This window comes from Rhopalosiphum padi, chromosome 4 (assembly GCF_020882245.1).
Source record: "Rhopalosiphum padi isolate XX-2018 chromosome 4, ASM2088224v1, whole genome shotgun sequence".
NCBI lineage: Eukaryota > Metazoa > Arthropoda > Insecta > Hemiptera > Aphididae > Rhopalosiphum > Rhopalosiphum padi.
In genome coordinates, this window is record NC_083600.1 from 37,090,441 (window position 1) to 37,104,883 (window position 14,443).

The 14,443-nt window shown below is 30.5% G+C and overlaps 3 protein-coding genes across 3 annotated transcripts; 2 read left to right on the forward strand and 1 right to left on the reverse strand.

The window, feature by feature from the left end:
- Positions 1–2,563, forward strand: LOC132930223 (venom serine carboxypeptidase-like). The gene is made up of 2 exons (XM_060995968.1): positions 1–985; positions 1,459–2,563. Exons 1-2 carry the CDS (start codon positions 220–222, stop codon positions 2,103–2,105), a joined length of 1,413 nt encoding a protein of 470 aa, XP_060851951.1. The 5' UTR covers positions 1–219; the 3' UTR covers positions 2,106–2,563.
- A 3,064-nt stretch (positions 2,564–5,627) lies between these two features.
- LOC132928771 (ADP-ribosylation factor 1) lies at positions 5,628–10,110 on the forward strand. The gene is made up of 5 exons (XM_060993636.1): positions 5,628–6,003; positions 7,997–8,145; positions 8,222–8,331; positions 8,458–8,583; positions 8,660–10,110. Exons 2-5 carry the CDS (start codon positions 7,998–8,000, stop codon positions 8,822–8,824), a joined length of 549 nt encoding a protein of 182 aa, XP_060849619.1. The 5' UTR covers positions 5,628–6,003; position 7,997; the 3' UTR covers positions 8,825–10,110.
- An 862-nt stretch (positions 10,111–10,972) lies between these two features.
- LOC132928770 (26S proteasome regulatory subunit 8) lies at positions 10,973–14,362 on the reverse strand. Its single transcript, XM_060993635.1, has 8 exons — positions 14,202–14,362; positions 13,465–13,615; positions 13,090–13,313; positions 12,821–13,013; positions 12,610–12,742; positions 12,384–12,537; positions 12,109–12,318; positions 10,973–11,274 (listed from the first exon to the last, which is right to left on the reverse strand). The coding sequence occupies exons 1-8, from the start codon at positions 14,220–14,222 to the stop codon at positions 11,134–11,136; spliced, it is 1,227 nt and encodes a 408-aa protein (XP_060849618.1). The 5' UTR covers positions 14,223–14,362; the 3' UTR covers positions 10,973–11,133.
- Positions 14,363–14,443: the final 81 nt, after the last annotated feature.

Consider the following 14,443-nt stretch of genomic DNA (forward strand, 5'->3'; position numbering starts at 1 on the left):
TTTCAGTCAATCAGTTGGCTGCCAAGTTCCGACAACATCGAACGTCGTTCCTGCGGCGGCGATATAATAATAATAAATCGCGTCGTTCGCCGAGTCGAGTTCAGATCGCATATCTTCATATCAGATCATCGCATATTATATATATTATATAATATTATTATACAATATCGTATACAGCTTGTTTGCAGTAACAAGACGTGTTTTTATAGTCTGACCACAATGCGTTTTGTGGCAGCGATGTTAACGTCACCACTGTTGGCCGCGTTCCTCTGTTTGTTCGCATCTAGTTGGACAGTCGCAGCAATGCCATCCGATGGTGGCATTGGCGACGGGCCCCTATACCTGACGCCCTTGATACAGGCGGGCCGGATCGACGAGGCGCGAGCCGCGTCTAAGGTGAAACCCCTGAAAGCGGCCATCGACAGCTACTCCGGTTACCTGACCGTGGACAAGGCGCACGGTTCCAACATGTTCTTCTGGTTCTTCCCCGCCATGAGTGGCGCTAAAGACGCACCCGTCATGCTGTGGCTGCAAGGCGGCCCAGGTGCGTCAAGCTTGTACGCCGTGTTCGACGAACACGGTCCATTCTCGGTGGCTAAGACCCACGGGCTCAAGCTGCGTAACCACACGTGGGTGGCCACCCACTCGATGTTGTACTTGGACAATCCGGTGGGCACGGGGTACAGCTTCACCGGCGATGAAGCAGGATACAGCGCCAATCAGACGTCCGTCGGTCTCAACGCGTACGACGCCCTGGTGCAGTTCTTCACGCTGTTCCACGAGTACCAGCACAACGATTTCTACGTGACCGGTGAGTCGTACGCGGGTAAGTACGTGCCGGCCGTGTCGTACGCCATCCATTTGAATAACCCCGGAGCAAAAGTCAAGATTAACCTCAAGGGACTGGCTATCGGCAACGGTCTGGTCGATCCCATCAACCAATTGATATACAGTGAATACCTGTACCAGCACGGGTTCGTCGACGGTAATTATAGTACACATATAATAATATAACGTACGTCATAATTAAGACTGAGTATTTGAAACACTATAAAAATATCCTTAAAAATTATTTATTTTAGATGCTTTTATTATTACTATATTTTTTTAAATATAAAAATCACGGTAGATTGTAGTCTATAATTATAGACTATAATCTACCGTGGTTTACATTATAAATATACAACCGTGCGTATACCTCTATAATATACTGTGATAAAAAGTATTAAGACGTTTTAAAAAAGTCAAAAACTATATTATTTTTATCATGCTTTAATGTTAATAATATATTTCAGTTAAAAATATAAAATTAAAACAATTGTAGGTATATATTTATTGAAATTTAAAAAATTACTTAACTAATAATAATTAATAACACAGCTATACGTGATTAGACTATAATGATGATAATCCTGACATTATACTATCGTTTTATATTAATATTATATATCATCACAGAGTATGGTAAACAAGAGTTGAATAAACTGGAGAACCTAGCTCGTGCCCAAATCCTTAACGAAGACTTCCAGGACGCTTTTGGCACGTTCGACAAGCTGGTGTTAAACGGGGGCGTCTATCCGTACCCGTCGTTGTTCCAGAACCTAACCGGCATGCGGTACAACTTCAACATGTTGTGGGACCGAGACCCGACACGGTACGGCGACTGGAAGAAGTACGTGCAAGAGCCGATCATTCGGAAAGCACTGCACGTGGGCCAGCAGCCGTTTAACAACGGTACTACGGTCAAACACCACCTGGCGAATGACATGATGCGGTCGGTGGCTCCGATGCTCGCCGCCTTACTGGATGCCGGTCAGTACCGCGTTTTGATGTACTCGGGGCAATTGGACATCATCGTGCCCTATCGCGGCACAATGAACATGTTCAAGTCGTTGAAGTGGTCTGGCTCGGATCGGTTACAGAATGCGACGCGAACCATTTGGCGAGTGGGTAACGAAAACGCGACGTTCGTGGCTGGTTACGCGACCACGGTCGATCCGCTGACCGTGTTGCTGGTCAGGGATGCCGGTCACATGGTGCCGGCAGACCAGCCGATCTGGGGCCTGGATATGATCAACCGATTCACGACCGGCAAACCGTTTTAACCAGACCATGAGTCCGATGAAGTTTCATGAGAGAATATTGTAATATAATTATATGTTCCTGCAATAATTGTTGTTACACGTTTGATTTAATTATAATTTATGATAGGCATCAGCTGCCGTCGATAAAAATACATTACAATTTGTATCCGTCGACATCGAATTGATTAATACATTATTATTATAATATTGTATGGCGTATGTATAATACGTAACGTATTCATAATATATTCGTTCTATATAATGACCTAGTGATAATAATAATAAAATGAATATTAATAATTTTATAAAACTATGTTTATGCCTATGTTGTTTAATTGATGAACATAGTTCAAGTCATTGTACTATATATTGTTATTACTGTAATATATATATTATATATGTTTATATACCTCGACCACCTCAATAGGTACCGTGATAAAAATTTGATAATAAATGTCAAAAGATCGTTACTATAATAATATAGTGTAATGTTGATGATGATTTACTGATTACTGACCATATGTCCATATTAACTATTTAACTCTGGTCTGTATATGTTAGTGCAGTGCTTATTTTTGTGCGTATAAATGTATAAGGTTTAACATACTACGTACATAAATTAGTCTATACAATGAAAATACGAGACACGATCATAATATACCATCTAATGCCCAATTACCAGGTGTTCAATAAGATTGAAAAGGGACTTAATATACAATATTGTATGTCTGTAGATATGTATATTAACTACGTGCTGGAGCAATAGCAACAAATAACACTGCTGCACATTTATAATGGAAAATATTTAATAACCACATTAATATTATTATTATATCATATTATCGTTTATCGATCCTAATTTATTAATCTAATGATAGTTTCCAAACTTATTGAACACTGTATATTTATACTATGATGATACCCCTCAGCCCTCACATATTATGATGTAGATGTATTGTTTCTGTCATAGGTATGAACTTAAAATTTGACTACTTTAGTGTTCAACAGTTCCGATTTTGTGTAATAATATGCTTTAATCTAGTAATACAGTAGCAGTCCAGTGTGATACTGGTTGGCAACCTTTTTGGACTTACATTCGTGGACTTATATTCACAAATTAAAAAGAATTTGCGGGCAAAACAAATATAAAAATGTTATATTCTTAAATTCTTTACTAGGAAAAATGATAATATTTCGGAGTGCAAGACGCTGATTTTTTTTTTAAATATTAAAATTTTGAAAAAGTTTATTTAAAAATTTTGAAATTTTCGCTAATTCTAAACGATTATAATAAACGTTATATTGGAAATAATGGAAAAAACTCAGCGTCTTACCCTCCGAAATATTGTCATCTTTTAATTTTATAATAGGTATATTTACACTAGAAACAAAATTAAGCGAGTTCTACACAGCTGTGTACACACGTTTGGTGTATGTCGTACGTGTGTAAGACGGAGACAGTATACATACGGGTGCGAGTGCGACGTACTCTTAATCAATAATAATAGAGTAAGTTGACCTAATAAAAAATTCTGAAGTAAGTACATTATCGTCATTATCTATGTTTTCTTTTAGGTTCTTTATGATATTTTAATATTTTAATTTATGATATGTAATATTTGACCTACTCATAAATCATAAATTCATAACGCTTACAACTTGAAAACTTAAATATTGTAAATCTATAAAAAAACAGATAGTATTCTTTCCTTCGAGTAGTAATGTCAATTCACTCTTTTAATATGTCATTTTATTACTCAAAATTATAACTTCATATTATAGGTATTAATCACAAATTCACTATGTGTACGTTCGTGACACAATATGAGAATACGTCTCCACTCTTCATATAAATCTCTTGGAATTTTAGTGAGGAAATCGTATTAGTTTGAATTTCTTTAATTAATTAAGAAGCTTGTTAGGTAGTTGTTTAATTATCCAGGTATTATACATATATAATTAATAAATTTGAACTAAAAGTTACTAGGTAATTAATTATATTTATTATATGTAAATTGGTAATAATTGATATACCTACAATCTACATAGGATACATACGTAGGTAGTAGATACACATATTTTCTAAAGATATATCCATTAAATTATTTAAATTATTCTTGCTCCGCTTGATAATTAGTAACTTAACTTAAACTATTTGCTTTAATCTAAACAATTTAAATTAATAATACTTAATTGATTACAATAAAAATATTGTATTAAAATAAAAAACGTTTATATTTATAATAGGTATATTTAATAATTAAAAATGAATTTTAAATAATACTTTTATACTTGTATTTTGAAGAGTTATAGTAGAATTTTTTTTTTTATATTAATACACCTATAGTACCTATTTACTAGTTACAAATATTATAACATAACCGAAATTCATTACTTATGGTAATTTTTTCATACAGATTATAAATCTATAAGAATTTGTTTTAAAATAATAAATAAAAAAACCGTAATAAAAATATTATAAACCCTTCGACTTCCCCCAACCGTATAAAATAGCCTTCTGTATATAAGATATATCATATCTACAACTTTACTGTGATGTAAATGCAACCAATAATAATTCATTTTTGCGCTTATCTAGATCGTAATGAAAAAATTGTAGTTTTTAATTTTATAATGATTACAGTTAAAACATTGCAGTTGTTGACGATGTTGAATTTTGATTATGATTTTAAATTACTTTTCCTCTGGAAAAATAGAAGTAATATGACATATATATGTACCCCCTCCTTCAATCACATTATTAACGATTCAACGTCAAAATACAAAAATATTATAATTTTATGAAATAATCAAACGAATAGTTAATAAAACAAATGTAATGCTGAATAATTATATGTCATAAACATATTATTATTGATAATGACTAATAAAATATTTATAATTTCGTCTCCGTTTGAAAATAATCTTTTTTGCGTCCATAAACGTCGCGTCACCGCAGCCAGCGGTTACGTGGGCAATGGGCATGATGATATTGCGAAAATTGCGTACGCCGCAGCCGGTTATCGGTCGCCTACACAATATACAGCTTATCACTCGTCGTAACAACAACTTAACGGTCACCAGACAAACTGACGAAACACTACCACTACCACAGAATTATTACGTCTTCACAGTCAGTGAATATTCTGTTCGCTGTACGGTCGGTGATTATAAACGAAACTGCTGCTCCGGGTGTCTAGGTAGTAGGTACCGCGGTGTTGGTAAACGCGTAACGACACATCAGACCGGTAATGCATGAGTGTTACCAATCCACGCACGGGCCCACTGCCTGCAGTAGTCGTCGCATTCGCGGGTGGGCCCGTCGGCCACTCGTCGTGGGTTACCGTGGCCACGCCGGGGCCGGGGCGCGAAAACGACGACGACCGGCCGATTTCATGGCAGAAACGGCCGTTGGTCACGTGACACTGGCGGACCAATGACGGGCGCAGGACAGGAACAATCGTGCTCCATACGTGGCACGCATGTAGAAACCGCAGGAGCGGCGAGAGAGAGAAAAAGTAAATAAATGAAATACAAAAAAAAAAGTAAAATAATAGAGAGAAATACCGAGTCGTCAAGAGAGGAACCCGTACGCCGCCGCCATCTTATCCGATAATCGGTTAAATATATATATATAAATACAATTCATGTAATATATTATATTTAATACATAGATATATATAAAAGTGTGTATGTAGATACACATACGGTTATATAGATAATTATACTCGTTACTCGCGTCGTGATAATATTATATTGTTTTTTGATTCTGTCCGGCCGTCTCAGTCTGTGTCGTCTTGCGTTTTTATCAAACTTTTTTTTACGTTGACGCGCCCCGTTCCGCATACTCGCTCATCTCAGCCTGCTTTTCGCCGTCATACATTACAGTTCAGCCGCTTTGACCAACATCCGACATCGAGTAAGTACTACGTCGACACCGACAACAACCACTACCCGTGTATTGAAAACGAGATGCCACTTTTGCGTATTTTGGGGCCCGCCGTCGGTTTTTTTGTCCCGACCGGCTGCTGTGTGCGCGTTTAACCATGGCCGGCTGTTGCCTACGTGTACTGTTCCGCGTCCGCCCTGTCGCCCGAACTGTAAGTCGTTCTGTGGTGTTTTGTGAGTTTTGACGGATATGACGTGTCGCCTACACAACGCTTTTTCTCCAGGGGTCTCATCGACCCTTGTTTTCAGGAATTCGTCAGGGACGTTCCTGTCTATCGTCATTGGAAAAGTTATCGTTTTGATGTGTTTGTGTAGACTCAAAACCTTTTTCATAATCCTTGAGGTCTTGTAAAATTGAGGAACATCTAAGACCTGTCTGTAATGTGCAAATAGTTGACCCCAAAAGTTACCTCAGTAACGATTAGAATGTGTTGTTCAACAAAGTGAAATTTCTGTCCAACGTCTTCATAATTCAGTCTCCTAATTATATCATCATTCATCATATTTTTATGATTATTTTTAATAAAAGATAACTTATTATTATGATCTTCAATTTGTTAAAAAAATGGAATACTCATTAAATTCATTAAACATCATAGGAATCTTTTTGAAGATTAGTTATTTTCATACTCTATGTATCTACTTGGGTCAAACATATTGATTGTACACAGTAAACAAATTCACAGTTCATACTTTTTAAATTATTCCTAAGCATATATATTATAGTATCCAATAAAAGGTCACATCCTGTATTTGATTATTTTAGTAATGTACATATTCTAAGTCGATGACAAATTGAATGTGCTTTTATATAAGGATGTGATGATATTTAAACGATTCTACATAGAAAAGAACTGGAGAATAATTAAACAACTTTAGGTATTGTAGATACTAGGTATCGTCAATTATCCTATTCAGCTAAAGTACTTATTTGTCATATTTCTTGTTTAAAAAACATTTGTGATCTTTCTTTTGAACTATTTTGATATAGTTAGTAGCTAAAATGTATTCTTTGATAATATACTGTTAATATTAAAAAACTACCTATTCAATTTATAAGAATAATTTTAAGAAGAAAATGTGTGCAACAGGTACCATTTATGATTCTTTGTATTAAATTTATAAATTTAATAAGAACTTTCATAAATTGTTTTATCATATTGATAATATATTTTGTTTTGATTTATATATTGATCAAAGTTTCTACCATATGGTATTTTATTTTATTTTTGTATAATTATTAACATTTTATACTAATAGTTCATATCTGATTCATCTACTGTCTAGTCATCTTAAAATATTTTGATGTTATAATAAGTAAAATCCTTTTATATTTTAACTTAAATTATAAAATTTATATTTGATAATAAGCATCATTTTTATTCCTATTAAAACAATAGCAATTATTCATATTAGCTAACCAACATATAAAAATGTTAATTTTGTTAAACAATCATAATAAATATTGAGAATTTATTTATCTAAATAAAATATTTAAAATAAGAATTACATTATATACCTGCTATAATAAAATTCTTGATTCTTTATAAATAGTTATTACTGACAAATAATTGTTATCAATTGATAAGATAATTCTAAATCTTCTATTTTTATGGATAGCATAAAAATTTTATATAATTATTTGTATTTATCTTCTTGTTTAGGAAATAATTATTAAAATATTAACTTTAATTGTTAATTAATTTGTTGAAATAGTGTTAACATTATAATCAAAATTACATTGGTAAATTCAGTTGTAATTTAATGGGAGTGTTCTGTAAAATTAATTTCCCTTTGACCTTCTATATACTTTTTACATCTATTGTTAAATTAAGAGCAATCCTCTAAAAATTCATAAATATACCGCTGATCTTTTTATATAATATTGTACTAATATTATAGAGATAATTTAAATATATTAATAAACATTGTATGTTGGTTATAATAGTAATTATTTTTTTCAGGATGGGAAATGTTTTTGCAAATCTTTTCAAAAATTTATTTGGCAAAAAGGAGATGAGAATACTTATGGTAGGGTTAGATGCAGCTGGTAAAACCACAATTTTATACAAACTGAAATTAGGTGAAATTGTTACTACTATACCGACTATTGGTAAGATATTTTTCTTATACATTACATTTGTTTAATTAATGAAATCTTATTTTACAACGATTGCTATTTGTTTTAGGTTTCAATGTTGAAACTGTCGAGTACAAAAACATCAGTTTCACAGTGTGGGATGTTGGTGGACAGGATAAAATCCGACCACTTTGGAGGCATTATTTCCAAAACACACAGGCATGTATTTTAATTTTTATGTATACTTAAGTATATTATACTTAGTAGAATAAATATATTTGCATATTTATAAAAAGTTAAAACTAGGTATGTACAAAAATAATTTAATTATTGGATGTGATGTAGGGTTTGATTTTCGTAGTAGACAGTAATGATAAAGAACGTATATTTGAAGCTAAAGAAGAGTTAATGAGAATGCTTGGCGAAGACGAGCTTAGGGACGCCGTATTATTGATATTCGCTAATAAACAAGTATATACATATAAATATAAATATAATCATAATCATAATAATAATTATGTATTTTAATATTATGTTTTAATTTTAGGATTTGCCTAATGCCATGAATGCATCTGAAATTACTGATAAACTAAGCTTACACACGCTACGCAATCGTAACTGGTATATTCAAGCAACGTGCGCAACTAGTGGTGATGGCTTATATGAAGGTCTTGACTGGCTGTCAAATCAATTGAAGAATGCCAACCGTTAACCGACTCCAAACTACATTATTATTATTATAAATATTTAAATAATAAAAAAAACTTTATTTGTAATTCGTGAAAACAAACTTAAGCATAATATATTATATATATAGCAGACTAAAGAAATTTTTTTTACTCGCCATCAAAATTAATATTGTCAAATGTGTTCTTTTAGTTAAACCATTAGTTCTCTGTCCACAGTTGTAATTAATTTCTTAATAAGTTTTATCATCAAGTTCAGTGATCAAAACTATTTTAATGAACCATTTGACAAATATTAATTTTCAATAATAAATACTTATTTAAAATAATAAAAAAAAACACAAATACATAATTATTAATTACTATAATTGTATCTTTCCTCTAAACAAAACATTTTATAACTTATATTTTGTCTGAATTTTGTAATGCAGAAAAAATAATTGTTATGTTGATTTCCCACATTTTTATTATTTTAGCTTTATTTTGAAATTTTATTATTAGCTTAAAAACACATTTTTTTTTTAGTGTATACATTTTTTTATATAAAAGTTACATACCCAAACCGCTATATAAAAATAAACATGTATAATTTTTTTTCTTTTTAAGTTATACAAAAGCTGAATTTTTTTGTAAATAAAATTTACTATTTATATTACTATTTAAAGTTTAAACAACACGTTTGAATTTGTTTTATAACTTCAGTTTGATATGCCTTTGTCCGACTGGTTTAAATTATACATTACCGTTAAACTTAGTTATTGTTATAAAATTACATACAAGTTCGTAGTAAATTCAAAATTAAGATTAGAGGTTTTAACCATTTTCATAACATTTTAAACTAAAAATATCTGATATTAAGTCAACCGTTGGTATATAATTCTGTTTAATATTAAAATAAGTATATAACGACATTCCATTTATGTTAACATTCAAAAAGTGAAAGTCAAGTTTCACTGACATTTTTCTTGTCTGCCCTTAACAAATGTGCAGTATTTGTTGTATTTGGTGTTTGTGTCTTAATTTGTTTCTCTCATTATATTAACCGGTGGAAAACTTATTGCTTAGTCATCGGATTGAGACTGAAAACCAGAAGACCTACACACAGTTGTTGCTGATATTATTATTATTAATATTAATTAATAATTTTTAATTTTTGCTGCTCTTAATCCTTGTCCATCGGTCATTATATTAACATTAATCTTGTGAAAGAAAATACTCGTAATATTATTGTATTTCTAATAAATTTTAAATACATGTAAATATATACTTTTTTTTATATAATGTATATTATATACTGGGTCGTTTCATTTAATGAACATTTGTTTTTATTAACATCAGATGATATTTTACAAATAGATGTACAAATGTGTTATAACTTTTCAAGTTATTCTTTGTTACATATTTATTCATCACACAACTTCTATTGATCATTATAATTGTACAATGTCAATCAGCTAATACAGTATTATTTTATTTAAATCTTCAGTGAAAGATGCTGATTTATTGAATGGAGCATTTAGGCTAGACTGCCTAAAAATATTAAGTGATTCATCATAAAACTATGTCAATTAGGAAACAAGCACGTGTCAGCAATGATAGCATTATTCAAAGAAAAAACAACATTTTGTAGTAGACAATACTCAAATTTAATGATTTGTTCCAATTACCTTCAACACGCATTTTGGCATGGTTTTTTGGAGAATGAATTGGCAAATAATTTACAAAGAACATTGTCATAATACAAATATTAATTAGCATTTGAAATAAAGAACACATTTGTGTTCTAACTGATAGACTTTGCAACAATATCTTCATTTTATAATTCTACAGATGTCTAAAGCTCATTGATCAATTGATAATACACTTGTGATTAAATATATCATAGAATTCAAACATAGGAGCCTGTATTATTTTTAAAGGTCAGCAGTTTAATGAATATATATATAGATAAAAAGAGTTAAATATAAAAGTATAGTTAAAACGAGAACAGAATGTACCTAACTTAATTATGCTTTGTACCAGCAAATATGAATGTATCTATTTTAACATATGTACACATTAGTTGAAAATCATTGAATTATATAAGCACTCTATTACCATTCAACAAGTGATTTGTATCATAATAAAATTTGTTTTATTTATGAATTAAGGCTTATGAACAAAAAAATATAAAATACGACATTCAATATTTATTTTATTAATCGAAGGCAGCGTATAATATTAATTTAATGAATAATTTTTTTAGTTATTTTTCAAACAGTAAATACCTACATTCAAATTGTCGCATAAAAAAAAGGAAAAAGATACAGTATGGGAATATAATATAATTTGAAATTTATTTCCAGAGCTTCTTGATAGACATATTTTTTTCTGAGTCCTTTTGCATTACTTTAGCAACAGCCATTTCAAAATCATCTTGTGTCACATGCACACGCCTTTCACGTAATGCGTACATTCCAGCTTCCGTGCATACTCCCTGCAATATAAATGGTTTGATATTACAATTAAATAAAATCTTTTTTCTCAATTGTATAAATAAATTTTATTAAACAATAAATTGCATAAAGTAGATAAATTTCTCAAGGTTAAGTCTTGATGTTTATGATGATAATATAATGGAAATATAAGCTTTAATATTAATAAATAATAATACTTATTTAAATTGTAAGTACTTCCATATTTACTCTCCACTTTGATTTATTAAAAACTACTATCAATTTAATAGTTAAAATATCTTTTAAAAAACTATTCAGACTAAAATTAACGTTAATTAATAATTGATGTACAAGCCATATACAAACTAATAACTATAATATACTTTATTACATTAATAAAACAGAATCCAGAAAACAAATTAATTAAGTTTGAAAAAACTGTCTGTCATGAAAAGTTAATGTTTTTACACAGAAACTCATATTATTCCTATTATCAAGTTTGGACAACAATTGTTGTTTGAACGCTATTATTAATTGCAAAGTATTCTCAACTTTCATCAACTGTACCTGACACCAAAACAACAGAAATCAATATAAACCAGTTATCTAATTAGAATTACATTTTTGTCCTGTAAAACCATGTGGGTGGCAATAAAAATTTCAGGGAAAATGTTGGTTGCAGTGTCAAAAGAATTGAAAAGCACTGAATTATCAACATTATAAATTATTGTTGTTAGTATGTTTAAAAACTTTATATGTTCTAAAAAAACTGGGTATTGGTGTAAAAAAAAAAAAATAATAAATATTATTATTGTAAATAAATCTAATATCATATTATAAAATAAATATCATTATGACATTAAGAATCACATTACCTTAACTTCGGCTCCAGACGCTCCAGGCATGAGTTCAGCGATTTTTTTTAGATTAATACCCCTTGTCAAGTTCATTTTTCTAGAATGAATACGCAAAATATCCCAACGAGCTTCTTCATTTGGTGGAGGGAACTCAATTTTACGATCAATACGTCCAGGTCGTAACAGAGCTGTATCTAAGATATCAATACGATTGGTTGCCATTATGACCTGGAAATAAAATATTTGTTAATTACAAATGCCTATCAAACATTTTTTAGTTTAACTAATCTCACCTTAATGTTCTTAGTTGCTTCAAAACCGTCGAGCTGATTGAGCAGCTCCAACATAGTTCTTTGTACTTCAGAATCACCACCACTGCCAGATTCAATACGTGATGAACCGATAGAATCAATTTCATCCATGAAAATTATACTAGGTGCATGCTCTCTATAATAACATTAAACGTGATTAGTATAATAAATATTATTATTATCTAATACAAGAAAATCAAAATCATACCTTGCCATAACGAAGAGTTCTCTGACCATTCTTGAACCCTCACCAATAAACTTTTGTACAAGTTCAGAACCAGATACTCTGATAAATGTACACTCTGTGTGATGAGCGACTGCTCTAGCCAATAAAGTTTTACCTGTTTAAAATGAAAGAGTATGATAAATGGGTATTTCATATTCGTATGTGATAGGTATTGTAAAGTGTATTAACTTACCAGTTCCAGGAGGTCCATACAATAGTACACCTTTTGGTTGGGCAATACCAAGAGCGTCAAATAATTCGGGATGCTTGACGGGTAATTCAATAACCTCTTTAATTTCTTTGATTTGAGTGTCTAATCCACCAACCATTTCATAAGTAGAATCTGGTACTTTTTCAACCATCATAAGAGAAACCAAAGGATCCACCTAATATATTCACATAAAAAAATAAATTAATGTATCTATACAACAAAATTAAATATTAAAAATTATATTTACAAACCTTATTAGGAAGAATTTTATGCAATGTATAACTTTCATTACGCAATGCTACTCGACAATTTGGCGTAACGTCATTAATATCAATGTTTTTGTCAATGTCTACAACAAATTTTCCTTCTGGATGCACTTTAACAAGCACTTTTTTTTTGTCCATCGGCTTCACTACTTCACCGACATAAGAACCTTGTTCTTGAAGTAATTGCAGTTCTTCTCTCAACAACCTCACTATGAATGAACAATTAAAACAATTACTAAATGTCTTGTATGATATAATAAAAATATTATTCAACCACACTCAAATTTATTAAAATACATTTAAAAATATTTATATCAATGTTAATTACTTAACTATAATTAATCATTATTAATTAGGTACCTTTAGCATTAAGTTCATTTCTCTGAGCTTGTAAACGCCTGAGGTTCATACTTTTTTCTGCTACAACCAATAACAATTCTTCAATTTTAGTTGTATAATATGATTTAAAACCATCTCCCCTAGAACTACTATTTTGATCCACCTCCATGAACTAAACACAATTAAAAAACAGTAATTATAATAAATTATTAGAACAATCAAAGTTATAATTAACACTATTTCATTTTATTTTATTATTTTGTTCACAATATCACCATAAGTCATTATGTCTGTACAAACTTATTATTAGATACATTTGTTATATCTCAATAAATATGTAAATTTTTATAATACTAGGTACATCAAATACATTTGCTGCTTCAACATTTAAAATTCATTCAAATTTAATCAGCTAAATAAGTTTTAGGAAACCCTTGCCCAAAAAGTATTTACTAGATTCAAACAAACAATAGGTAAATGATAATTAATTATGATTTCAACAATTGGAAGCTTAGTAGCAAAAACACAGACATACAGTATGAAATTGTTGTCTACCAGCACAACATAATTTACAACAAATTAATAAATAATATAATAAGTAAACATGATAAAATATCGAAGAAAACGTAACTTAATAATTAAAACAAAGCCCAATTTAAATATTATTTAACAATCAGATATAAAGTAGCTATGTACTGATATATACATTTACCTACTACCTTGATATAATTATTAAACTTAAATTTATTATTTCTTACTTCGGGAGGATTAGGCGTCATGGTTGAGATGAGGATACTACAGAAATACAGAAAACAATTGATACTTTTTTTTAAATTTTAAACATCAAAACCACAAAAGTAGGTAGTAGATACTGTGAATAATAATACAGTTCTGATTTCCTACAAAAACGTCAAAAACTTACTTGTAATGGTTTGATATCAATACTCGTTTTTATCACGCTCTGTGTGATTTTTTATGGTATCATTTTTGTTCCATGGAT